At 43.1% G+C, this 27,440-nt stretch overlaps 1 protein-coding gene across 1 annotated transcript in view; it reads left to right on the top strand.

The window, feature by feature from the left end:
* Nucleotides 1–653: 653 nt before the first annotated feature.
* The window catches only part of PREX2 (phosphatidylinositol-3,4,5-trisphosphate dependent Rac exchange factor 2), a 369,719-nt gene continuing 342,932 nt past the window's right edge, over nt 654–27,440 (top strand). The window contains exon 1 of the mRNA XM_089654281.1: nt 654–1,097. Within this exon, the coding sequence (XP_089510407.1) occupies nt 969–1,097 (129 nt within the window). The 5' untranslated portion in view covers nt 654–968. The remainder of the gene's footprint in view (nt 1,098–27,440) is intronic.

Here is a 27,440-nt window from a genome sequence, read left to right on the forward strand (position 1 = left end):
GTGGAACTTTCTTTTAATATCGCTTTAAGGGGCCACAAATTGATTTCCAGAACTCTTTGACATGGCACATCTTGAATGTTTCCTTCACCGCGCTGTTGCTTGATTCACTTGAAAACCTTTACATGACACAAAAGTAAACTTGGTGGTACTCGCCTTCAGCAACTTAATCTTGCTGACTGTGCACACATCTGCTAGCAGTTTCCATCTCCCATCCTTTAGACCCAAGGAGCTTTGCATTGCTGAGAATACTGCAAATGACTTTTCTTTCCTGTGTTTAATTGCATTTGCAGGAGCGCCCAGTGCCCTGATTACAAGGAAGGAGGGGGGTAGCTAAACTATAAGCTAAACTTCTGGCTCTCACACACAAGTTTGGAAGTTGTTTGCAGCCTATCTTCCCTGGAAATCACAGCTCAGCCTATGCCTAGGAAGACGCCTTGAGCCTCTGCCCCACACTTGAACTGGAGCTCAGACATCCTTTTGCCATCTTGGTCCCTTGTTCAGCTGTGGCTGTCCTGCGGTCTGATTGTGTAGAGGGGGCATTGTTGGCACTATAGACTTCCCAAGGTTTCTGCTCTCTTTCCTGCCATTCATTGGAGGATGAAGGAGGAGACAGCACTGTTGGGGGTGGGTGGTGGGGAGAGAGGCTGGTTTCAGGATGAAGGGGTTGGAGTCACATGGATGCAATCTTTTGATTAATGTCCAAATTTTACTTGCTGTGCTCCCAAACCACAGGTTGGATATCTGCAGGCAGAGGGAAACTTTTTTTCTTGCTCTTTTTCTTTTCTTTTTTTTTTTTGAAGGTTTACAGGATTTCATTTACAAGGATCTATCTTAGTTTGGATTGATTTGGAGAAGCAGCGATGCCTTTTGAAGAAGAAGAAACAGTGTTAGAAAGTTTCACCAAGTGAAGTGGCAGTTGGGAAAAGTTGTAAACTTTGTGGGTGTTCAGTACTGACTGACATTGAAACATGACTGAGGATCATCATAGAAGTGATGGAAGGGATGTGGACAGGCAGCTCCGGCTCAGGGTCTGTGTGTTCAGTGAACTATTGAAGACGGAGAGGGACTATGTGGGGACCCTGGAGTTCCTTGTCTTGGTGAGTTGTGTATGGGATGGGGGATGTGGGATGTTTTCTATTACTTCTCAGACAACCAGTTGACATCTCTGGTCCTGCTGTGTTTTTTTGGTTCCTTCTGCTAGCCCTATAGGTGGGCGTACTCATAGCAATTTATGATCAATTCAGAAACAAGCCATTGCAAACAATCTATCATCGATTAAAATTGATGCAACACACATGGTATTGTTCTGCATCTTGCAATCGACTGAAAATATCAATCGAATAGCAATCAACAAAATTCTCTTACGACCAAACATCTTTGCAAAGTTGAAATTGCAGTTCTGGCTCAGGGTCTGTGTGTTCAGTAAGCTATTGAAGACTGAAAGGGGACTATATGGGGACCCTGGAGTTCCTTGGTGAGTTATGTATGGGATGGGGGATGGGGAATGTTTTCTATCACTGCTCAGACAGCCAGAGTAACGGGATTATCAGAAGGAACCAAAGAAGTGCAAACAAAAGGTGACACTCAGAAATAGACTGGGCAAAATAATGATCTCCATAAGCCTTTATGCTGTTCTTACACTATTTGGAAATGTTCCTATAAAAGTTTGATTAAAAAATAATTGCAACAAATTGAATATTTGCAGTGATCCACAGTACACTGTTTCAATTTGTTCCCACTTTTGAACCATCTAGTGATCTAAACTGCTGTGAAAATCGATGGACAATCACTGAAATGCCTATCAGAATGTTTTTTCCAAGAAAGAAGGTGAAAATGGTCAAAAATTTGATTGGTGCAGACCATTCAATTGCTTCCTTTTTTTTCAAATTTGAACACAGATTTTAAGATTTCAATTGCCAAGTGTATGGCCGGCAATAGTATCTTCTGGGAGCATGTATGCTTTTGTGACACCTAAAGTGTAACTATTATAAAACTTGTTTTGGATTTTCACAATGTACTTATTACATACTGGGGCTTATTCACATATCGTACGAAAAGACAAAAGCACAATAACCCATATGAGCCAGTTGTTTTACTTGAGAACAAGGGAGGTTGATTGGTTGCTGCAAATGACTGCATGTTGCTTTTTGCATCATTACATAAACTCAGTGGCAATGCTGGCTAATAATGTGAATAGTAATATTATGACTTTAATATTATGACTGCAATGCTTACATAACTCTGGAGGCATCGTTTAATAAACTGATGCTATAAAGTGTGCAGAATCACATCAGCCAATCAGAAATAAGCTCTTTACATTAGGATTTTTAGTAAAGCTACATGATGGCTTTTGATGGCACTTTGTTATTTCTGCTCACTTGACAGAGATCAGCCAAAATATTTATTATAATAGAAATGTATATGGTTACCTAAATTCGATTTTATGAGCCCATTCACACATGTTCTGTATAATGCGTGCCAGCTGTTTTTTTGCTGTAAAAGATTGGTGCCATGAATTGTTGTAGAGCATGGCACTGTTTACCTTTTTTCTTTTTATCAACTTTATTGAAATGTCACAATATGATATTTAATTCACCTTTATGCACCCCGGTGCTGCAATATGGTGCAGTCCATTGCAACGTGCTATGATGGCAAATCTATGCAGCATGTTTTCCAGAGCACACCAACTCAGCATGTTGCTATGAACCTAAACAATAGGATATAAAGCACATTGCAATGTCTAAGTGCTGGGCAGCGTTGTCCAAAGTAGCCAAGCATATAGTGCATTGGTCTTCAAACTGCAGATTGGGGGCCAGATGCGGCCCTTTGTTTGATTTTACCCAGCCCTTGTGGCACTATTTCATCCACTGATACCAACAATGGGGTACAATTCCTCCCACTGACACCAATGAGGGGGCACAATTCCTCCCAATGACTCCAACAATAGAGCACAATTTCTCCCAATGACATCAATGATGGGGCAAAATTCCTACCACTAACTCCAACGATGGGCCACAATTCCTCCCACTGACACCAACGATGGGGCACACTTCCTCCCAATGACACCAACAATGGGGCACAAATTCTCCCAAAGACACCAATGATGGGGCACAATGTCTCCCACTGACACCACAGATGGGGCACACTTCCCCCCAATGACACCAACAATGGGGCTGACTCCAGTGATGGGACATTGTTTTTTTTCCCTCAAATTATCTTCCTTACCATATGAACCATCATGTCCTAGTGTTAGCACCCTAATATAGCAACTTATCCATTGGAGAAATAAACAATATATTCAGCTTTCCAACATACATTGAATGCACACCCTTTTTTACTTGTTTTAATTTCCCACTTATTCATAGAAGGTTGTTGTTTAAAAAATCCACTGTATTACATTAAAGTTACAAGCTCATGGAACTCCCGCTTTTAGGGTACGAAAAATATTTTTATATATACCTTTCATATTTATGTATATTGATTTTTACTATTATGTTAATCTGTATCCCCATTCATTTTTCACTCTCCTTTGTTTATGGTGGATCCGATCATGTAGCTGCATGTGTTTTTTACTTATTCCATTTTTAAATTATTTAAAATGTTTTAATTTAAATTTTATTCTCTTTGTTTCTGGTCCTTCGGTTTTACTCTCCCCTCCCTCTCCCGCACTACATCCCCTTATCCCCCCCTTCACTTTTCCACTCATGAGAATTTTTCTCAGCTCAATGGACCTTTGAACTATGGCCCTTTTGTAGTTTGCTGGTCCAGTACTTGTCCGCGATCATCTCTTTGTTCACTGCACACTTTCACTGCAGCCCTCTCAGTTCTCTCACTCCTCCCCTCTCCTCTCCCTATTGGCTATCCGGGATCTGACAGCTCTTATATACCCCTCTGCTGTTACGGCAGGCCTGCTTGACAAAGGAGGCGGAGCTTCTGAAACACATTGCAACCCACCTACCTGCCATTCACAGCATCTGTCACAGCACATGCCACATTCCCCCACTGCTCAGCAGGGTCCACAAGTGGCTCCGCTGCCTACCATCCTATCCTACATACTGAGTTAAAGAATTTTAGATGTAAGTCTTCTGTAAATAAAGTTTTTATTTTTAAAATTTTTTTTCAATTAACAATTAATTATTAAAGGGGAGTTCCAGCTGAAAAAAAAAATAAAAATCAGCAGCTGCAAAAACTGTAGCTGCTGACTTTTAAAATACAGACACTTACCTGACCCCGGTCCAGAGGTGTCCTCACCACGACTGGTTTCACCGGCCGTCTTCTCTCCCTGGTGCTGGTATCTTCAGTGTGGGCACCCGGCTGTGACAGCTGGCTGTGACCCTGCTGTGAGAAGCGCTGCACTTTTGAATGGTCCCGTAGTCTTATGGGACCCAGAAGACTATGGGGAGGGAGGGGGGAGGACAACTTCTGCTTCCGATCGCCTAGCTGATCGCAGAGGAAGTGGGAGTGGGTGCCAATCTTTAATGGAACTCCACTTTAACTTGCACTGACCTGGCGCCTTCCTTTCTCTTCTGCTTGTCTTTGAGGGATTCCCCATATCCTTGATGAGGATCTGCCGATCCCATCCCATGTGTTTTGTTTTCCTCGGTCCACTTCTTCCTCATTCTGCTCATCGTATGGACGTATTGACTTTTTGACAACTATCGTAATACCCTCTGTATAGTCAGTTCTATTTTTTCATTTATCCATCCATGTGTACTTATCCGTTACTATCCTATTTATCATTGTGTGAGCGCTGAATACATTTGTAAGCACACTCCAACTCCACCTCCTGCCGCAACCCCCTCAACCTAGTACCTGTCCCTCTGTTCCCCAAAACCACCCCCCCCGTTTTCGTGTGCACTCCTGAACGCCTGATCGGTCTGCAACAAGCTCACCGCCATCCATGACCTCTTTGTTTCCCGCTCCCTCAACCTCCTAGCGATCACGGAAACTTGGATTCAAGCCACTGACTCTACCTCCCCTGCAGCACTCTCCTACGGAGGTCTCATCTGGACCCACTCACCCAGACCCAACGATCGTAAAGGTGGTGGGGTTGGTCTGCTCCTGTCACCACTGAGCACCTTCTGAGTCCTCCCAAACCCCCCCTCTATCCTTCTCCTCCTTCAAGGCCCACTGCATCCGACTATTCTCCCCAACCCCCCTGAGGATTGCTGTAATCTACCGGCCTCCTGGACCCGTATCCCGCTTCCTTGATGACTTTTCTGCCTGGTTGCCCTTCTTCCTCTCTTCCGAGCTACCCACCATCATCCTTGGAGACTTCAACATCCCGGTCAACATCAACAACCCGGCCACATCCCAACTCCTCCACTTAACCTCCTCTTTTGCACTCGCACAGTGCATACAATCCACCACCCACTCTGACGGGACCGCTCCAGCCCTGGCAGACTGATCATACCAAAACTCTCAAATGACGCAGTCGTGCACTAGAGCGATTATGACGCAAAACCAGATCCCTACTAGCGTTCACCCGCTATAAATCCGCCTTCCACGCCTACACCTCCTCTCTCCACGCTGCCAAACAAGCCTACTTCCTGACCCTCATCAATACACTCTCCTCCAATCCTTGCCGGTTCTTCTCTACCTTCAACTCTCTACTCTCTCCGCCCCCACCTCCACCCAGCACCTCACTCACAGCCCTCGAGATTGCCAATCACTTCAAAAACAAGATTGACACAATTCGCAGGGACATTGCCGCTGCCCAGACCTCCTCCCCACCTATCTCCTCTCACACAGCAACCCCCTCAACACACTTCTCCCTCGGCTTCACCACTGTCCAGACCTCCGCCCCACCTAACATCCCTCACACTGAAGCCCCCTCAATACTCCACTTCTTTGACCTTACTACCACCGAGGAGATCACCAAGGTCTTCTCCGAAGCCCGCCTCACCACCTGCCTCCTCGAACCTGTCCCCTCTCAGCTCCTACGACCTCCCTCCTCCTCCATCTTACGCTCCCTCACCCACATCTTTAATCTCCGTCTCTCTTCTGGTGCATTCCCCTCCCCTCTGAAGCACGCACACATCACCCCCATACTCAAAAAGCCCTCCCTGGACCCCACTGACCCGAACAACCTTAGATCCATCTCCCTGCTGCCATTTACATCCAAACTCCTCGAGCCCTTAGTCTACAATCGCCTAAGCTCCCACCTCAATGACAACAACCTCCTCGACCCTCTACAGTCCGGCATCCATCCCGTACGCTCCACCAAAACTGCCTTACTTAAACTAACCAATGACCTGCTAACCGCCTACTTATCACAACGCTCCTTCAGCGTTACCAGCGTTATTGTTATTGTACTGTCGCATGTTCTGTCTCCCATTGTCATGTACAGCGCTGAGCGAATTGTTGGCGCTTTATAAATACTGTATAATAATAATAATACCTACAGCACTACCACCTCCCCCTCACTCCCCCTCTCTGTCGGGGTCCCTCAAGGCTTGGTCCTCGGGCCCCTTCTCTTCTCCATCTACACCTCCTCCCTTGGCCAACTGATACACTCCCATGGCTTCAACTACCACCTCTATGCCGACGACATGCAAATCTGTCTCTCAACACCTTACCCCTCAGTCTCCGCCCGAATCACTAGCCTACTGAATGACATATAAGATTGGATGTCGCTCCACTCCCTTAAACTGAACCTCTCCAAAACCGAGCTCCTAGTCTTCCCCCCAGCCCGCGCACCCCCCCCCCCACTGACTTCTCCATCACGTCCTACAATGCCACCATCAGGTCCACCCCGCAAGCCAAAGTACTTGGTGTCATTCTTGACTCCAATCTATCCTTCCAGCCCCAAGTCCAATCGCTAACGAACTCATGCCGCCTCCGCCTCCGCAACATCGCCAAAATACGCCCATTCCTAACCCCGGAAACCACTAAACAGCTCATCCACTCCCTCATCATATCATGACTCGATTACTGCAACTCCCTCCTCACTGGCCTCCCTCACCGCAAGCTATCCCCGCTTCAGTCGATCCTGAATACGGCAGCCAGACTCATCCACCTTACCAACCGCTCCGTTTCCGCCACCCCCCTCTGCCAATCCCTCCACTGGCTTCTGATTGCCCAATGGATCAAATTCAAACTGCTAACACTGACGTACAAAGCTGTCCATAATACTGCCCCAAACTACATCACCGACCTAATATCCAAATACCACCCAAAACGCACTCTCCGCTCCTCACAAGACCTCCTTCTCTCTAGCTCCCTGGTCTCCTCCTCCCATGCCCGCCTCCAGGACTTCTCCAGGGCATCAACCATCCTTTGAAACTCCCTACCCTAATCCATCAGACTATCACCTACTCTCCTCTCCTTTAGGCGCACCCTGAAAACCCATCTCTTCAGGGAAGCCTACCCCGCCCCCTGCTAACTGCCGATCTCCTCCTCTCTTCCCACCACTCCATCCCCCACAGCTTTTCCTCCCGTACCACTATCCCCTCCCTCCTAGATTGTAAGCTCCAAGGAGCAGGGCCCTCGAACCCCTCGTGTATCACACTGTATTGTCATTGTACTGTCTCATGTATTGTCTCCCATTGTAATGTACAGCGCTGAGCGAACTATTGGCGCTATATAAATACTGTATAATAATAATAATTTGTTCATTGTATTGATGATCACTGTATTTATCATTGTTTTTTTCCCACTGATTTCGGGACCTTTTCCACTCCCAAAGGCCACAGTCCGACCCCTCTAAAGTTTGAAGGATAGTAAACTGGCCCTTTGTTTAGAAAGTTTAGGGACCCCGATATAGTGTGAATAGGCCCAAATAGCATGGACTTGTGGTTCATCACTTTCAAGAAGCAAAAGGTTCACAGCTCTAGAGCGGCTCAGCCCTTAGTCCACCAATAAACTTCATATATAATAGTTCAACTACAACTAAAAATTGCTCATACTGTATAACCTAGTTCTTGAAAAAATTGATATATTGTTGGTTGCAAGTGGTTACCATCTCATGGTGATAACATTTACCTTAACAGCACCCAGGTGCCGAAGGGGTAAAATCTCTGGTGCTTTCTGGTGCCCGGGAAGCCACATGTGCCACATGGAGGGCCAATACAAGTGAATGGCTGTATGGGTAAACACTAATGCATGGACAGCACATCTCCCCAAATGCGTCACTTTTGCATGAGGCCTAAAGCTTTGCATGATGGGGCTTTTTAGAATTTATATTCAAGATGCCTTGTATAGTGCTTGTTAGTGATGAAATACGCTACACTCAGCTATGTTCTTGTCACACTTGATGGATGAATAAAAAGAAATACAAGTCCCCCCCTCCGTCTGAAGTTTAGTCTATGATTGTTTTATGGTCTGTGAGGATGGGATGGTGTGCCCCTGTATATCACAAAAGCACACAGTGCCCGATTGTACTGAGGAGCATAAAGAGACAGTGTGATCACTGGGGTCCATGCATGTCTGGGCATCAGCTCTTGACCATTCTTGTGAAGAAGATTTAACACATCTCAGTGCAGTAGTTCTTGGGCACACATATGAACACATATACAGAATACAAAGGAGCAGCATAGGTATACATTGTAGTTGCTGTGTTTTATTTTCTTGTGCTTTATTATATAAGATTGTAGGCCCATTCACACCAGTGGGTGCGTTATGCTCTGTTTTGCTGGTTTGCTTTGCATAGGGGCAGTGTAATGTGCTGTTATAACGCATCAACTGTTAAACTTTTTTTTTTTTTTTTAACTTCCCAGTCAGGTCATCTTGGTCAGGACAGGTCACTATCTGCATGTGAGTTTGCATGTTTGCTTGTTATTGTGCGCGTTTCCTCCAGGCACTCTCGTTTCCTCCAAAGACATGCTGGTAGGTTAATGGGCTCCTGTCTAAATTGAATGTAGTATGTGTGTGCGTGTATGTATGCATGTGAGAGGGACCTTAGATTGTAAGCTCCTTGAGGGAAGAGATTATTATTTTACATGATTTATATAGCGCCAGCAGTCTGTGCAGTGCTTTACAACATAAGGGCAGATAGTACAGTTACAATACAATTCAATACAGGAGGAATCAGAGGGTCTTGCTCGTTAGAGCTTACAATCTAGGAGGGACGATAAAGTGATACAAAAGGTAATAGCTGTGAGGGATGAGATGATGGAGAAAATAAAAGTACAGTTGTTAGGTGGAGGCAGAATAGGCTTCTCTGAAGAGGAGAGTTTTCAGGGATTGTCTAAAAGCAAACAGAGTAGGAGATAGTTGGACAGATTGGTGTAGGGAGTTCCGTAGGATAGGAGAGGCTCGGGAAAAGACCTGGAGGCGAGCAAGGCAGGAGGTGATGAGGGAGCTAGAGAGCAGGAGGTCTTGGGAGGAATGAAAAGAATGATTAGGTCAGTATTTTGAGATTAGGTTAGTGTTGTAGCTGGGGGCTGAGTTGTGGATGGCTTTATAAGTTGTTGTTAGTATTTTGAATTTAAAGTGAGACTAAAGGTTAATTTTTTTTTTCTGTAAAATAACAAACATTTTATATGTTTCTGCTGTGTGTAGTGGTTTTGCACAGAGCAGTCTGGATCCTCCTCTTTTCGGTCCCCCGCAGGCTCTCCTGGCTCCCCCTTTCTGTCGTGTACAGCTTGCTATGGGAGCACCAGCTGCTCTGTGTGTCCATGCACAAAAGGAGCTGTGGCTGGGCCCCACTCTCTCTCGCTTCTCATTGGCTGACTGGCTGTGATTGATAGCAGCAGGAGCCAGTGGCTCCCGCTTGCTGTCTCAGCCAATGAGAAGATAGAGACCCGAGAAAGCCAAGGCTATCGTGCACATCGCTGGATCTCGATGGGGCTCAGGTAAGTATAAAATCTTGAGCCTTTACAACCGCTTTAATTTGTTGGGTGAGCGCAAGCCAGTGGAGGGATTGGCAGAGAGGAGTAGCAGAACCTGAACGCTTGGTAAGGTGGATGAGCCTGGGTGCAGCATTTATGATGGACTGAAGGCGGGATAGCCTATGTAAAGGTAATCCCATGAGGAGGCAGCTGCAGTAGTCGACTAATGTGAATGTGCAGTATATAAAATGTTACGTAAATTGTTGGTGCTATATACATACCTGTTTGATAATAGCTTCATTGAAATGCCAAAAAAAATGTATTATTATACAATGCAGCACATAACAATGTGGCAAAGTGTGTCACAACATACTGCACTGTGTAAGAATGCAGCATGTACTTCTTTTTTAACATAAAACTGAACTAATAAGCCATCAGACAAATTACCTTGTCTATGCATTGAGCAGAGCTGCCAACACAGCCGAATTGTAATGTCAATCGATAATGCCAATGCCAACTGGCAATCCCAATGCCAACAGCATATGGTTTGATCGGGACCTTATAGTCATGGTTTTTATTAAACAATAATGGTTTGCAGAATAACAATGTTGATCTTAGAAATATTGGTCTATGTAAAACAGGTTTTGGTACTGATAAATTCAGTTGGATAGGACCCAGTATGCTTCTGGTAAAGCAAACGAAGCTGCTGGTGAAATAGGAAACATCAACTTGTCCTTGTAGTATAATGGAGCTCCTAGGAACATTGGTTGGTCATTGTGTGATGATTGCACTTTTTGTGCCTCACTGAAGCATAGATAGATTTTATTTCAGACATATTGTTATTGTGGCCTGAATATGATCTTCATTTCTCCATTCACCAATCCAGAAGCTGAAACACAGCTACAATGTATCAGTGGTCAAAGAAGTTGTAATCTTGGTGCAATAAGTCTCCATGCACACTAGCATTTTGTTAGGCTCCTAGAAGCTGTTATCAGCATTTTTTCTGCTCCTAGAAGCTAAGAAAGTGGTAGCCTAGGCGTCCATGCACACTATGTTAGGCTAGTTGCGTTTTTCAGCGTTTTATTGCAGAATAAAATGTTTTTGTAGAGTTTTTGGGAGCATTTTTCTGGCAGAAATAAACGCTAAATGCTCCTAACACTCCTATGTGCTCCTAAACGCTATTAAAAAGCTCCTAACAGCTTGTTTTCTAGCTTTTTTTCCCTACATGTACTGTAAAAACTCAAATAAACTGCTAACACTCCTAAACGCTTCTGAAACACTACTACAAACCAGAACAAAAACGCTATTATCAGCATTTTTATCCAGCTTTTTCTTTTAGCATTTTTTAAGCTTATAAAAACCGCTAGTGTGCATGGAGCCTAGTCTTTGTGTTGGTCACCAAAAGGCTGCTTGCCAGTAGCACAGCTACATTTGTGTAAGGCCCTGTTGGTAAATACTGTATATTGTGAGTACATGGAAGATGAACCTCTGATGATGCAATAGACAGTCTGCCTACAAATCAATGAGAAAAAAAAATAAATGTGATCACCTGGGAAGGGGGGCAGGTATCACTTGTTACTAAAATAATCAAAGTATTGTTTAACCATACTGCTGCAGATATTGGCTTTCTGTTGCTTTCTCATTTTCATATCCCTTCCCCCAGCTTGTGGTTGGACAATCAAGGAGTAGCAGTACACCTCTGCTTTTTCCTCCTGTCGTTATGTAACTTGTGCCTGCAGGACACCCTATTAGCTCCTAGTGCTGCCTCTCCTTCCCACAGTTTGAGTGCTGATCATCACCTGATCAGCATCATTTTCCTAAAGTTGGCCAAACACCAGTAAGGTTTTCCTTAGGTTTAATTTTTTTTATTCAATTTTATTACAAGCATTTATATAGAGTATTCTGTCTCTCCAGTCTAAACATTGATAGTGTGATCTCTGTAACTTACAGTTGTGATGAGATAGCGATAACTTCAACCTCAGTTGGATACCACAGTCAGTGACTCAATCGATAAGACATCTTGTAGATCTTGTGAAGTTTATTCCATAAACTGAGAGAATCTTACAATGAAATTCCATAGGTCAAAAGATCATACTGTTTCTTGCTCCATTCCATGAGGCTTGATGCAATGCATTTCTGGGAAAGGTGGAGGGCTATCTATACAACATTAACTAAACCAAAGGAAAGGGAGGAGCAGAGACAAAATATAGGAAACATTTAAAGGCATATGACAGTCAAAATGACAGTCATGTGAAACATGACATAGCGCCAACAATTTACACAGCGCTCAACATACTGTGCATTCACATTAGTCACAGGTCATTACACACACCACACACATCTACTAGCATGTCTTTTGAGTGTGGGAGGAAACCTATGCAAGCACAAGGAGAACATGCAAACTCAGTGCAGTAGTGCTAACCACTAAGCCACTGTGATTAGCTGGCCATACATGGATTAAAATTTGGACAATTTAGCAGGAAACGGATGAATTTCTATCCATGTATGGATGTTCCCATTCTGGAGGAGCTGATCTAGTGATATTATCGCTTGATCAGCTCTTGCAGCCAATCGGTACAAGCACTGATCAGTGTATTCTAGCAGTAGAGGAGTTGCACTGCTAGAATACTGTAGCACAGTGGGGGATCCACCCATCCACATCGAATGAGGGAAACTAGTCCATCTATGGCCAACTTTAGAGCAGCAAAATGTGTCAATCACTATGCATTATAAAAGCCTGCCGATACACTGAGCAAAATTCCCCTGCCAGACAGAAGTGGATTGTTTAATCGACCTCTGTCAAAAGGACATGTTGGAATATTATTTGTCAATCAGCAGCTGCAGCCACTGTTCAGTGCATCCTGCTAATGGCTGGTGCCACTGTCAGAATATAATGTTCCGGCTGGAGGGATTCATCCATCCACCTCATCTGTGCGGATGGAGGAATTTGTTTATGGCCAGCTTTATTTATCCTTTCAGCTTATATTATGTCCTGCTAGTTACTCACATTACATAAATAGTCCAGTTCACATCTGTGTTGTGCATTTTACATGCAGGACTTTTTTTTTTAACTCACCACACCTAAAACATACATAAAACACACAGGTGTGAAAGCAGACATATTGGGAAAATGTGCTGATTATGCAGATCTGATCTAAGGTAAATGTACTTTATGTGGCTAGCCTAAGATAAGATCAGCTTTAGGGCAGTGTGCATGCTATCTGCTCATTAGAAGAATTTGCATGATTGGCCTGTATGAGAGTCCAAGTACATGCAATACACTTCAACAGGCCATATGCTTACACCTCTGCCTACCGCCTAACGGTTATGGCCAGGTCATCAAAATACAAAGTCCACTTATTAGTTCAATTTCCCACCCCATGTAAAAAAGGAAAAATAAAAAAATGCATGTGCATTATGATAAAAATTAAACAGTATACTTTTCTCACATCTCGGAAGTCCACTGTGACAGAAAGTGAGAGCAGTAACGTTCACCCAATGTCTAAAGCCCATTTTCTGCACAGCACCTACTATTTCCCAAGTTGAGTTAATCACTGCAGTTGACTTCTACTGCCACAACTGATTTAAATTAGCATTTTAAAAGCACGGGTTGCTAGTGGAAAGCACACATACCCGAAGAATTGAGCTAAGAATACCACTGTGCTCCTATCAGTTTTAGGAGCGCTGGTACTTGGAATAGAGAGGATGAGAAGAGTAATTAGCACATTACACTTACCTCCCTCTGTGCTTTTCAGGGATAATTCATGAAGCTCTCCTATTATAACATGTTTATAGCTGTGTTTTCTACTAACAATAGTATAACAATATGCGATGCATTGCAATTAGGCCTTTGTTAAAAGAAACTGCAAAGTTTCTAAGTGTACTTTCTAAAATCTGTACCTATGGTTTTACAGAAATAAGGCAGGCCATAGTTGATGCGATTTTCTTTCCTGCCACCACGGGTTGCAGGAAATAAAATCTCTTGATTCCCCCATCAACACAGTTAGTGTTGATGGGGGAATCCCTCCCGTGGAACTATTGTATTCTCTAGGCAGGGGGGGCACAGGGAGTTGTCCCTGCTGGGAGAACACAGTGCTCACTGCTAGTGGCTATAGCCGCTGACAATAAGCTAAAATTCTGACATGTTGATCAATGGATTGACTGGATCTTGAATGGATCTCAGCCGGTCCCTGCTAAACTGGCCAAAATTCTATCCATCAATGGCCAGCTTTACTATACTGGGGTATACTGAGCATATTGTTAGTATAGTGAAGCCATAAATCCCCATTCATACCTGTATTTTTTGCTAACCTTTCACAATCACATGACAATGCACAATAAGAGGAATCACATTATTTTCTATGGGACCTGTTCACACCTATGCAGAGCACTTCCATGCTACATGGAAGAACATGCACGTGCTTCCTTTTGGGCAATGTGCAATTTGGCCCCATAGACTTTAATGGAAGCACATGGAAAATGCATGAAAGAAAGGCACAAACTATGCATAAAACGCAGATGCACAAGTGTGAACCTAGCCATACTGTAGTCATACACACTTCGATAAATAATCAATTCCTTTTTCGACTAATCTCTTCTGGTAAGAATAATCAGCTATAGTCAACAATCTATTTGATTTATATGCAATACACGGGGAAGCTATTTTCCATCAACAGTTAAGATCATACTGTATCTATGTTTACACTATGCAAGCTCATAATCTGATCGGTCCAAACTTAATTCTATTTATTAAAAAAAAATCTCAGTGCTACTGATTGATGCTAAACAATTGATAATACTCTGCCTTGGCCGATTAACTCAGTTTGATCAAATATGATTGAAAATAAGTCTAAATCGAGTGGATGGGAAGTTTTGGCTGTTTGATTGATTGCAAATTTTATCATTTTGATCCAATCACACACTTCTGTGTCAGTATATGTGGAACTGCCTTAGGTCTTGGTGAAGGTAGTACTCAAGGGTAATGGATTGCAAAATGTTGGCAAGCTTACTCATTATGTGATCCTATGGACAGTGTACATTGGTTTATTGTTAAAGATTTTGCCTATTCATTTGTTAATTTCCTACATTAAATCACAAATTAGCATAAACCATACCTTGGCAGGTTAGATGTTGTACCATATATAGATTATGCATGATAAAGAAAAATACTGTCACAGTATAAAGTGCAATATAGTGGTTGTAAAGTGGTATTTTCTGCAGCTGGTTAGAGTCCCCAGTACCTGACAAATTTGAATTCATCCCCATTAACTGTGTTTTACTGGAAGCGCCAGTGCTCAACACCAGGTCACAAAATGCCTGCAGGGACTTGATGGCCACTTAGGGAATGGAGAGTTCTCTGCTGCAAACATACACATTTGATGCTTACTGCAAATAGAAGAAAGTAGGATAAAAAATATAAACTCTGTGGCTCTTTTATGAATGTTTACTCTTTTTCAAGATAAGACAGCATGGATATACTGATGTGAATGTTCAATATATATATGTGTGTAAAGCGCTGCGTAAAATTGACAGCGCTATATAAGTACATGAAATAATAATAATACTGTATATATTGTACAGTAGACCGTTTTTCTCTTTATAGTGTTTTCATATTTCACTAAATGTTGGAGACTGGTCTATGAGTACAGCTATGTACAACAATATCTGAATTCCTATTTTGAAGATCTGCATTTCCAAAGGGCTAAAGGACAAGTTGTCACTGGTTATCACACTTAAATGGCTATCAGATCTCATTATTGCATATCGAGAACCAATGGTTGCAATAGAAGCTTGGCAACAAGCCAGTATACTGGCATTTTGCAAAGTGTTAGCCCTCTGTTCTGTCTTATCCCATTATTAAGGCTATTAGAGGCCAAATTGGTCATGTATCAACAGATCTGACTATTTGGCCTGGCAGCCTGAATTTACTATACACTACTATGATTATAACATCAGAAGTGCTCATATAATGATTGTGTATGTGATAAGATATGGCTATCCCACTACTGCATCTTGCACCCCACCAGTTCTTTACTTGGGAATACCTAGTTAAAATATCTTTAAACCCAATCAATAAAATCTGGTAATAGCTTTATAATGTTGAATTACTTTTTAACAATGGAAACTACTGATGCACAGACATGTTCCACTGTTTTCATCATCAGGAAACACACTCTGAAAAAAGATACAACGTACGCAGCAGTTGCTGAAGTAAATGCATTTAGACAAGAGGCAGCTGCAAAGAAGCTGCAAAAGATCAACAGTACTGACATGCCAAGAAGGATGAAAAAATGATGAAAACAGTATTTTATTAGAAAATTAGAGCAGCAGCTTGCAGGCACAACCATGAGCTAAAGGTTTAATTTGAGGTTGTGGCCTATTCCCATTGACTCCAATGGCCACGTTTGACAGGAGGTGCCACCTGTCAAACTTGACAAGCAGATTTAAACTTTTCCACGTCATGTTTACAGGTGGTGAACTAGCCTGATGAAGCAAGTTTCTTTACAGCTGGAAGAGGTTTGAAATGAGATACTAACAGTATTCTTGCCTGGAAGGACATATGTGCAGTAGCAAGAGTCCTGCTTTCAGACCAATGGGGAGACACAAAAACTGTAGGCCGCAGTACTGAATGGGCTAGGAAATCTGTGTCTCAAAGATTTGAAAGTTGTTTTTAACTGAAGCAACTGAAAGCAACAGCAACCTGTAACAGTCTGGGTTATGGAACCCTCTCACCCGGTCTGTAATCTTTGCAGATTGAAGGATGGTCTGTCAGGCAGGGGGCCCCCCTTGTCCTCTTGATCCCTCAGAGGAAGAAGCAATACCGATGACTATATCACGACCGGCCTGCCTGTAGAGTCAAATCTCCTGTTTGTCAATTATATCAGCGATCTGTAATCCCTCTTTCTGGCTCTCTGGTGTGACCAAATCTGACCAGGGTCCTCTGAGTCCTGCACTAGCTTTTCACAAACATCCTCACCCTCTCGTAGTCTCCTTACTTCTTCTCCAGGGAGTTCCTGGGATTTTGAATATATAGGCTCCCACCTCTTTGCCAGCTCTTCTGGGAAATTCTGGTTTCAACTTGTCCAAGTCCTGCTATCAGCACACAAGTTCAACAATGCTTTGCTTTGCTATATTAAAGTCTGGAATAACAAAACTGCAGATCACTGCCATCTTGTGGTTAATTAACATCCTGCAATCAGTAGCAGTGCAGTGTGTTACACAAAGAAAACAAATGTATCCACCACATCTAATGATTGATAAGCTGCAATATATTACATTTTTGGTTTTGGATTTAATACAGCTTTAATAGGATGATCCAGTGAGAGCTTGTAGTAGCTGCAAAAGGCCAAGGAGATTGAAAAGTGTCAGTTGGAATTGTCAATTTCCCAGCAGACTTCGGGAGCGATTTATCTTGATCAGAGGGGTGTTCAGCAGCGCAGGCAGCAGGAAAGGTAAAAAATTGACTCTCTTTTTTTACAGGTATAGCTTTTGGGGAACTATAGTATAGTGACAGGGTTAGGTAATTGTCCATAGTTTTCCCTATGTATAGGTATTTAAAGCCTCACCTAATTTTTAGACAAGTCATGTACATTTAGTTATGTTCTCTGAGATTGTGTATCATTATGTAAGAAATAAATAGTAAATTTTCTCGAGGCAAACAAAATGACTAGAAAGGGAAAACACAACCTAACATCTTGCAATATAGTTTACCTTAATAGTTTAAAAAACTAGATCTTATGAAGGATGAGGAAAAGCATCTCAAGATAAGGGGTAGCAAAGCTTTTACAGAAGTTCAAAGGAACCAAGGGAGGTTGGGTTGTAATGCAATCAGTTAAGAGCCAGAAATGGAAATTTGGAGTCAAAGCTCCATGTATTTTCTTGTTTCCTTTATTTTGCTGCTGGCTTTCTTTTTTTCCATTGAACACACAATTATACAACCCACCCCCTTCGGAACACTCAGGGGAACCATACCCTGTGGCTAACTTCCTGCTTTGGTTGCTGCCTTTTAGAAACATTTTTTTATCTGCCTTTAATTAGCAGGTACACACTTAAACTGGTTAAGCAGTGAGTGTCTACTTCACCTGTTGAAGCAATTAGGAAAACATGTAAGAGAAAACAAATTGGAATTTTGGGGGAAATTAGGCATAGTGCAGAAATGACCACTCAGCTCCTCTTGGCACCACATACCATTTGGAAATGTGTAGAGAATTTAACCTTTGTTTCCTGACTCATCTGTATGCAAGCACAGTGCCCACTGCTCTTAGAATGTGTTTGACCAGTACATGTAGAACTTATAATACCGGATGAAAAAGATACTGCAGGGATTGAGAAAGCGGGAGAATGATCATATTCAATGGCTCTGCGAAGAATGAGCAGTGTGTTTAATGCCAGGAAACTGAAATCAATGTAAATCTGCTCTGTGTCAGTAAAGGGTGATCTACTCTTATTCATCAATGGTCAACTGCGGTTTCTAAGGAAAATTTTTCAGCCTGCTCTAAATTGTATACTTTATAGGGCAAACTAACAAAACCAGTGACTCTTCCAAGTGACAGTTTAGGTAAACTGAGCATTTTACATGGCTGGCCCAGTCTGGAGATCAGGCATCTGGAATATCCCACTGTTGCAAATCTAGAACATGCAGATGGGACTATATCTCAGAGCTGGCAGTTTTGATAGCAACTCATGTAATGCACTGAAATACATATTTAGCACACCTGTGTCACACCTGAAAATAATAATATTAAGTAAAAAAGTTAACTGTAATCTCAACAAATGTCATGTTAGTGATCCTCTTTTTTGCTAAGGTAAAGAGAACTGAAAGAGGAAGACTTGTAGAAGCACACCAACCCAATGCTGTAGCACTAATTTAAAGTGTAAGTTCACCATTTCACAAAAAATAACAGATGAGCTAACTCCCTACAAGATGCCTGGACATGCACATCGCTGACCAATCAGAATCCTTCTGATCCATCCTGGCAGCACAGGACAGAGAAGAAAGAGCAGTAGGGATCTCACATTCCTGGACAGGTGGAGTGGCTGTGGGGAGCCCTGACAGCTCAGTATCGCTGGAAGTAAGTACAGTGGGGACTGGGGGTGGGGAGGGGGGGTCTGGTGTTAGGTCTCCTTAACAGTTTTCAGGTGAACTAACTCTTTAACTTTACCTTAAACCCAAAAACAAAAAATTAATATAATGCAGCTTACCAGCCCCCACACAGGTCCTAACACACTACGGGGTTGATTTATGAAAACTGGAGAGTGCACAATCTGGTGCAGTTGTGCATGGTAGCCAATCAGCTTCTAACTTCAGTTTGTTCGATTAAGCTTTGACAATAAAACCCGGAAGCTGATTGGTTTCTACGCAGAGCTGCACTGGATTTTGCATTCTCCAGTTTTAGTAAATCAACCCCTACATGTCTACATGAACTACAATTCTCTTTTACTCTACTGTAATCGATATAGGAACAGCCTATGTTACCCTAGTAGGGTATGTCAGGACTCCAGAACACATTCTCCTCTCCTCATCAGTATTACACAGGGGGAAGTATTCTCTAATCCCCAGAGGTTACCTGGCAAGGCTGCTAAAACTGCTTGCAGTAACACTAAAGAGTTTTTAGAACAACACTGGATTTCCAGCAACAACAGATTTTTTTTTCAGTTATTGAACAAATATAGCAACCATTTTCAATTATGTATTTAACAGATTAAAAAGGGAGTAAATAAGAGAAGGTCATTGATAGGGTTTACATATACTTTGAAAGAGAAATATGTCTTTCTGCAAAAAAAAATAAAAAATTATACTCACCTAGGTGGATTCAGCATTGGTCCGATGCTGAATCTGTCCCCCACTGGCTCTTCAGTGAGAACTGTGTAATCAAACAGTGTTGATCATTCAGTTCTCCCTTTCTGCTCTGAGCAGACAGCTGTAACTCATTCTCTGGCTCTCTGCTCTGTCCCTCCAGTGCTCACTGGAGCACTGGGCTATGAAGGGGGGAGGAGGGGCTGGCTCGGTTCTCGGTGGATCACTAAGATGCCGAACCAGGTGCTGGTCCAGGCTTCAGGGAGGCTTCTGAACATACGGACTGGCTCTGTGACACCAGCCCACATTGGGCTTCAGCCTGCTGGTGGCTGAAAACGGGTCACAGGAGTGCAGAACTAACTGCACTCCTGTGATCCATAGGAGAAGTACAGCCAAAAAAGTTTAATCTCCTTTAATCTGATTTTTTGCATGATTACTCATTAGGCTATTTGCACACAGGGGTGCTTAGTTGCAGTGCATTCCTCTTTGCACTTTAGTGCGCCCAAGAGGGACAGGTGCACCATTCAGCCCTACTGTAGGCAGCCTGGCAAAGTCTATAGTAGGCTACAGCTGGATGGGACCGAATACTGCCAAATGGTACTGGTCCATTAAGGGACAAGGTTCCAGAATGTAGAAGACCTGCATACCTCCAAACCTAATGAAATGATGAAGAGAGACATCTTTTAGCACACAGTACAGCATATAGGCACATGACTTGTCCCACCATGGTCATTGATTACAAAGATCTAATATGCAGAAAACCTTTATTTTTCCTTTATATGAGCTTTTCAATAAAATCAAATGCTGTAACATAATGATTAAATAAATAGTTTAGAGCAGCATAACACTTTTGGTACAAAATAGTACATTTTGTACAGAGATATCTCTATAACAGGGACAACTGAAACTGCATGAAGGACAGAGAGATTTGGTCTCAAAAGAGGAACAGTCCCAGCAAATGAGGGACAGTTTGGAGCTATGGACCTTCATTCTGAAATCTCATCCCTGGATAGACAGGACCCTGAATCCCAGTTCCACTTGGTACAGAATTCAGCTCCGTCCATCTGCAGTCTGCCATGGACTTTAATAGGCTACCTGAATAGGGCCCGAGCGCAGCACCTGTCCCTTCTGGGTGCACAAAAGTGTCAAAATCACAACTTACTTAGGAATTTAGCAGCACTTTTATATTTTTAAATCAAGTGAAAAAGCATTAGAATCTCTGTCAAATTTTATTATTCTGTGTCCCAACTGGGGAGATTTCCCTGTACTTCCTGTCCTGGTGACAAGAGGTTAGAGATACATGAAGTGATGGGAAGTCTCTCCAGTGGGGACAGAAACCAAATGCTTTGTTTAGAACCTCTGTAGAATTTTACATACAGTAGATGTCTGGGTCTTTCTGATCTAGCTCAGTGACCCCTATTCTCTTTATTTCTTGTCCTGGTGTCACAGACTAGGGAAAGTCTCCCCAAGCATATATAAAGACAAGCAAAAAAGAAAAAAAAACTTGACAGGCATTCAAAACCTTCTTACTCCAAATTAGAAATAAAACTGTGGCTGGTGTTGGGCTTAAATAAATGCCTACCTTTCTGAATCAGTTGTCAGGTTCTGGTAGAAGTTTTAAAGTAGCGAGAATTGAAAGTGTGACATTCAATACAGTGATAACACAGCATGAAAATGAGCAATGATATGTAGACTTCAAAGATCCAAAGGTTATTCTCTGGATGGCTCGAGTTATTTGCTATGGCATTAAAAAGGTGAATGCAAGTAATTATCAGGCTGTATGTGAAAATGATGACAATATGAAAGGCTTTATGAAATGTGTAATTGTAGTACCCGGAACACATTTGCTTTAGTGAAACCACACTGGAATTTGCTGTGCTCTTTGATGACGAGCTTCCATAGTGACGTGTGTGCACTGCTTTCTCTGATCTACTGCTAGGCATGTTTTATGTAAAGATTGTGTTATACTCCATTTATTATAATATATAGCATCTGGAAAGCATATGGGAGCTCATCTGAAGATTGGCTTTTTTATATTACTTGACCCTGGATGCAGTGGTATTCCTGCAGAGTCTGCCAAGGAAAATAAATCTGCAAATGTATGTGCTTATATATATATATATATATATATATATATATATATATATAAAATACGTGCCTATGTTTAAAGTGACCCAAAGCACTTAGGCTCTGAATGGTTATTCTTCGATTGCCTAAAATATAGCTCTGCCATCTGCATTGAGCAGGTCTACATTAAAGGGGTTTGTCACATTAAACTAAAATCAGAACCTGGTCTAGACCCACCTGTTCAGATGCCTTGAAATGTCTCATCTTTTACAATCCCTTGTAAGCAATAGCAGGACGCAAGCTGTGACCAATTTTTAGCTTAGAGTGGCAAATCACTTTAATAAGTTATTTTTGGAAATCCACAGGAGAAGATGAATGCTGTGTGACTTTTGGCTGCTGTACTAAGAAGCTAATTTAATAGGACAGCACAAAAGACATTCTGATATTCTAAGTGCTGTAAACTACAGCAGTCAGATGTTGGGTTACTCCAGTCACACTACTGATAGATGAGCTCTGTCTGGTTGGGTTCTGCACCGCATCCTTTGTTATAAAGCTTTTGTTCTGCCATGATTTTCACATGATAAATCGCTCTTCAGTCACAGCAAACTGCATTGCGCAGCGCATGTCGCCCAAAAGAAGCTCCTGCTCCTTTTTGGGCTTCATGTGATGTGGTTTGGAGCGATTGCATCGTGATTTATCACACAACGGCAGAACATAACCATGTTTTAGGTGCCATTGAATATGAATGGCATCTGAACATGCATGGTGCGATTTGTCATTTTTGCACAGCTTTTTGGGATTGCTGTGAGAATCGCCAGGATTCTGCAATACAAAACAGCCAGATGTGAACGAAGCATTAAGAAAATGTAATTCATTAGGCCAGGCCACCTTCTTATATTTCTCTGGTTCAGTTCTGATGCTCAGATGCCCATTGTAGGGCACTTTTGGCTGTGGACATGAGTCATCATGGGCACTCTTACCAGTCTGCAGTTACACAGTTCCATACACAGCAAACTGTGGTGGCCATTTTTAATGCTTTCAAAGCATGAATAGGACATGTTCACTTGCTGCCTAAGATCATAGTGTAGACAGTCTGTAGCCCAAGGATTTTAGAGGGCTTGACCAGCAATACATCATCAAGAATTTATCTAAAATCCAGGATAAGTTTATGGAGTGCTGTTAATCAGTTTTAGTTCTGGAAAGCCTTTCTCATATTATACACACAGAAGGAACATTCAGGAAAAAAATAAGCCTCCATCATTAAGTGAAGCCAGCCATAGACATGAGAGTCTAGCTGCTTTTGGCGGGTTTTGGCAATTGCCTTATGTTTATGGTACTGCAAGACAGTCCTGGTCCAACCATCTGGAAGGAATACGATCAATCAGACAGATGTGGAAACCGGACATGTATAGCTATGCTTTGCTTCTACCCTCTCTAAAGAAAAGTTCATAGAGAAAGTATGAAGGCTGCTATGCAGGGCTTACATTTTGGACGATTCATTCTGAATCAGGCCAAAATAGGAGCCGTGGATATGCTTGTTTGTTGAAGGAGCCAGGTGAAAAATTGTTGGCTGAAAAGTGCCTGTATCCAATCAAATGTAGGCACTGTTGAGGTATTCTAACACCCACTGGAGCCTGTTGTATCCAATATCCAGCAGGGGGGATTTGTCCATCCATGCTGTTTAGTATGGATTGAGGAATCTCCTAGATTTCTTTTGTGCAGCCCTTTCAGTGTATGATGTGAGGGTGGTCAAACTGAGCCTGCATGTCAAATCATCTTCCCGTATGCAGAAATTTGGTTCCGCTTAGTTTACTAAAGCCCATGTATCTGAGAAAGCATAAACAGCCAGACATTTTTGTAAGCTAACTGAAATGTCATTCTTGCAAAGGTACAAAAAAAGGAAAAATATATTACAATTAGACTTAATCCAAACATTAGTTTCAGCCAACCTTCATGCTTTTAAAAACTGTTTTCTTTTACTTTGGTCTATCTATGTAGAACGGTACAGCGCTAGCAGAAGTGGAATGTTTAGTGGGAATGGCTTACCCCATGGTCCAGGCAAAGTTAGCTACTCCCTAGGCCTTTAACTCTCTTGGAACTGGCTAACGTCCTTTTCCATGCTAAGCTCCATATTATTGATTAGTAACGCAGCTCAGACAGAATCAGACCTTATTTTGCTGGTGGAAGAAAACGCTTTACATTTCAAACTCACCTTTATTATTGAAATGTGCCTTAAAAGATTACTTAGTTTGTGAATTTGCTGAATAAAGAAAGACTTACGTTTTTCTGCATTAAAGGAAAAATGTGTCGGGAGCAAATACAATGTGGCAGCCGTGCATGTCGAATTTTTGGTCTGGGGTATAATTATCCTGCAATTTACAGAAGCTCTGCGGCATTAGCTTTCCTTTTTTTAAACAATTTCAAAGGTTTTCCACTATTCTTGTATTTTTAATGTATTTTTTATTATAGAGAAAAAAATAGGTTATTATATAGAATACAACAGGAGAGAGGATGCATCCTTAGCTGGCAAAGAGGATATACAGTGTATGTGTATATATATATATATATATATATATATATATATATATATGACAGAGACGTGCAATTCTTACTGCCTGACGCCCGGGACATGCAGTTCCGGGCACCAGGCAAGTGGTTTTTGTTGTTCAGTTTTTGTTCTGGGCAAGCAGCAGGGTTTACTTTTTTTTTTTTTTGCCTGGGCAAGCAGCAGGGTTTACTTTTTTTTTTTTGCCTAACAGAGTAGCTCCCAACAGGGGCGTATCTGCCAAGAGGCAAACAAGGCATTTGCCTAGGGTAGCATTTTTCAGAGGGGGGCAGGCTGAAGGGACAAGGTACCAGGGCTTGGCAAGGTGGGAGAGCTCGGCAGGGCTTAGTTATGGGGGCAGGCTCAGCAGTTCTCAAGCAGGGGGTTGCGGGCTCGGCAGTTCTCGAGCAGGGGGAGGCGGACTTGGCACTGCTTGGACAGGGGGAGGCGGGCTCGGCAGTGCTCGGGTGGGGGTGGTGGGCTTGGCTGCACTCAGGTCAGGGCGGCAAGCTCGACAGTGCTTGGGAGGGGAAAGCGCGTTCGGCAGTACTTGGGTGGGGGTGGCAGGCTCGGCAGTGCTTAGACAGGGTGAGGCAGTGCTTCAGCGATGGCGGTGGGCTCTGCAGTGCTCGGGTGGGGGCAGCGTGCTTGGCAGTACATGGGTGGGGAAGATGGGCTTGGCAGTGTTCAGGCAGGCTTGGCAGTGCTCAGGCGGGTGTGGCAGTGTTTGGTCGGGCTCGGCTGACCATCTCCTGTGTCCTGTCCGCAGTCTCCTGTATCCTGTCAGCTGCTTCCTGTATCCTGTCTGCAGACTCCTGTATCCTGTCCACCTCCTGTAGTAGGTCTGTAAGCCATGTACTGGGGTGGGCTTGACACCAGCTTTTGCAACAACAGAATTTTACTTAGATGTGGCAAATAAACACAACCACAAATGCTGGAAACATACAATAAATTTACATACACCCAGCCCAAAGGCTGAGACCCTTGTGCTGCACAGCACGGTGCCTTCTGACGGATGAAGGTAGAAAGTGAAGTAATTTACCTACTGGCGGGCACAAATAAGCTGCCACACCTTACCTGTTATTACCCTAAAAGCGCAGGAATCAGTGTATGGGTGTATGGTATGGGCTAGCCTGCGGTGCAGCACAACAGCTTACAATCTTACACAAATCTACAGTATTCCCTCTCCCATAACTAGTCCTGTAGCATGTGCCTGAGTATTCCTTCTGAGCAGTCTGTCTTGAATTTGTGGGATTTTATCAGCTCTCCAATGTGAAATGTCACTTTAAGTTGTTGAGTCCTTCCAATGATCAGTAACAACACTTGTTGCCTGACACAAACAGAGACCCTAACTAACTATAGGCCTGTCTCAGTCTCAAGGCGCCAATACTGAAATGAGGTGCGTGCACGATCTTACTGACCCGGGTCTGCTTTGCATCCGCTGGTGACTCTGAACAGAACAAATGTCTCTCCAACAAGCAGCAATCTCATCAGCATTCCTGGCAGCAATCTTCCTTTCTCTGAACAGGATCAGCGTCTTGAACACCATCAGTTTCACTTAGCTGCATTTCTGATTACGGAGGGATGTTCTCACACCTGGATGGCATCAGATTTTCAGCTCACACAAAGCCCCATTCTTCAAAGCATGGCTGCCATCTCCTCTTCCTGTTCACTCAATTCCTGTGTGAAAACTCCACCTCTTCATGAATATAGAAGTATCTATGCAGTCTGAGGCTGTGTTAGAAAAACAGTGACATCTTGTGGCTAAACCGCAGAATGTCAGTCAAAACATTTAATTTACTCCAAACAGTGTTCAAACAATGAGAGCTGTTTCCCCATCTTACAGGTCTACAGTCTCTGACCATCTGCTGTACTATGTCTGCAATCTCTGACCATCTCCTGTACTAGGTCCGCAGTTTCTGACCAACTCCTGAGGTGGAGCCTAAAGAGGAAGGGGTGGAGTTTACAGATTAAGGGGTGGATCTTAAAAAGGAAGGGGTGGGACAAATTTAGATGGGGGGGCACCCGATTTTAGCCTTGCCTAGGGCAGCACAAAACCAAAATACACCACTGGATCCCAGTGTAATGAACAGATCTTTATGCTACACCAGCTTCAGCGGGCTCTCCACTCTTCCATGCTGCTGCCCTGGTGCAGGCAGTCCCCACTTTGGCAGCTCCCTCAGCCCATCCACTCCACTCGACAGCCCCATTCAGTCCCGTCCACTCTCCTTCCTCTCTTCCTCCTTCCTGCTGCAGAAAAAACACGCACAGCAGTTGGCCTTAGGACCCGGACCACCATACAGGACACATCACCCCAGTACCCGCCAATGGCAATACACATTACACTGTCCTATTACTTCTCATCTACTCTGCCCGCCACTCCCATACACAGCACTGTACATTGTGATTGCTGAGTGTAGGGATGTCAGAGGTGTCATGCTAAGCATAGGGATGTCAGAGGTGTCATGCTGAGCATAGGGATGGTCAGAGGTGTCATGCTGAACATAGGAATGGTCAGAGGTGTCATGCTAAGCTAAGAGATGTCAGAGGTGTCATGCTAAGCTTAGGGATGTCAGAGGTGTCATGCTGAGCATAGGGATGGTGAGAGCTGTGATTGCTGTGCATAGGGATGGTGAGAGCTGTGATTGCTGAGCATAGGGATGGTCAGAGTTGTCATGCTGAGTGTAGGGATGTCAGAGGTGTGATTACAGAGTGTAGGGATATCAGACGTGTAATTACGGAATGTAGGGATGTCAGAGGTGTGATTTCAGAGCACAGGGATGGTCAGAGGTGTCATAGAGCATGTAGGGATGATCAGAGCTGTCATGCAGAGCTGTCAGACAGGGATGCAGAAATCCTATCACCTGACACTCGGGACACACAGTGCTGACCACCAGGAAAGGTATTTTTGTTTTACATTTTACACATGTGTATCGCTCTTTGTGCTGGGAGTGCACCACACATCTGGTCTCGCCCTAATGATCAGGACCTGGACTGCCGGTACTGGGTCACAAAATCGCTGTGATAGCCTCTAGTTGACTATCACAGTGATCAGTCACTGTTTCACTTGCCCCTGTGTTTAATTCCTCTTCTGAATGAAGAGAAAGTTGCATTTTATCTTTCTCTTCTTGCAGGAGAGGAAGATATAAACAAACAAAAGTATGTAAAAGAAAAATGTAATACAAATTTACATTTGACATGTCGGTAGAACACTACGCCGTCATGGTTTCAAATCATGCATTGCAGGGAAGGTTCCCCTGCT

The sequence above is a fragment of the Staurois parvus genome, unplaced genomic scaffold, assembly GCF_062004578.1.
Source record: "Staurois parvus isolate SC_StPar_1 unplaced genomic scaffold, SC_StPar_1.0 ptg000748l, whole genome shotgun sequence".
Classification (NCBI taxonomy): domain Eukaryota; kingdom Metazoa; phylum Chordata; class Amphibia; order Anura; family Ranidae; genus Staurois; species Staurois parvus.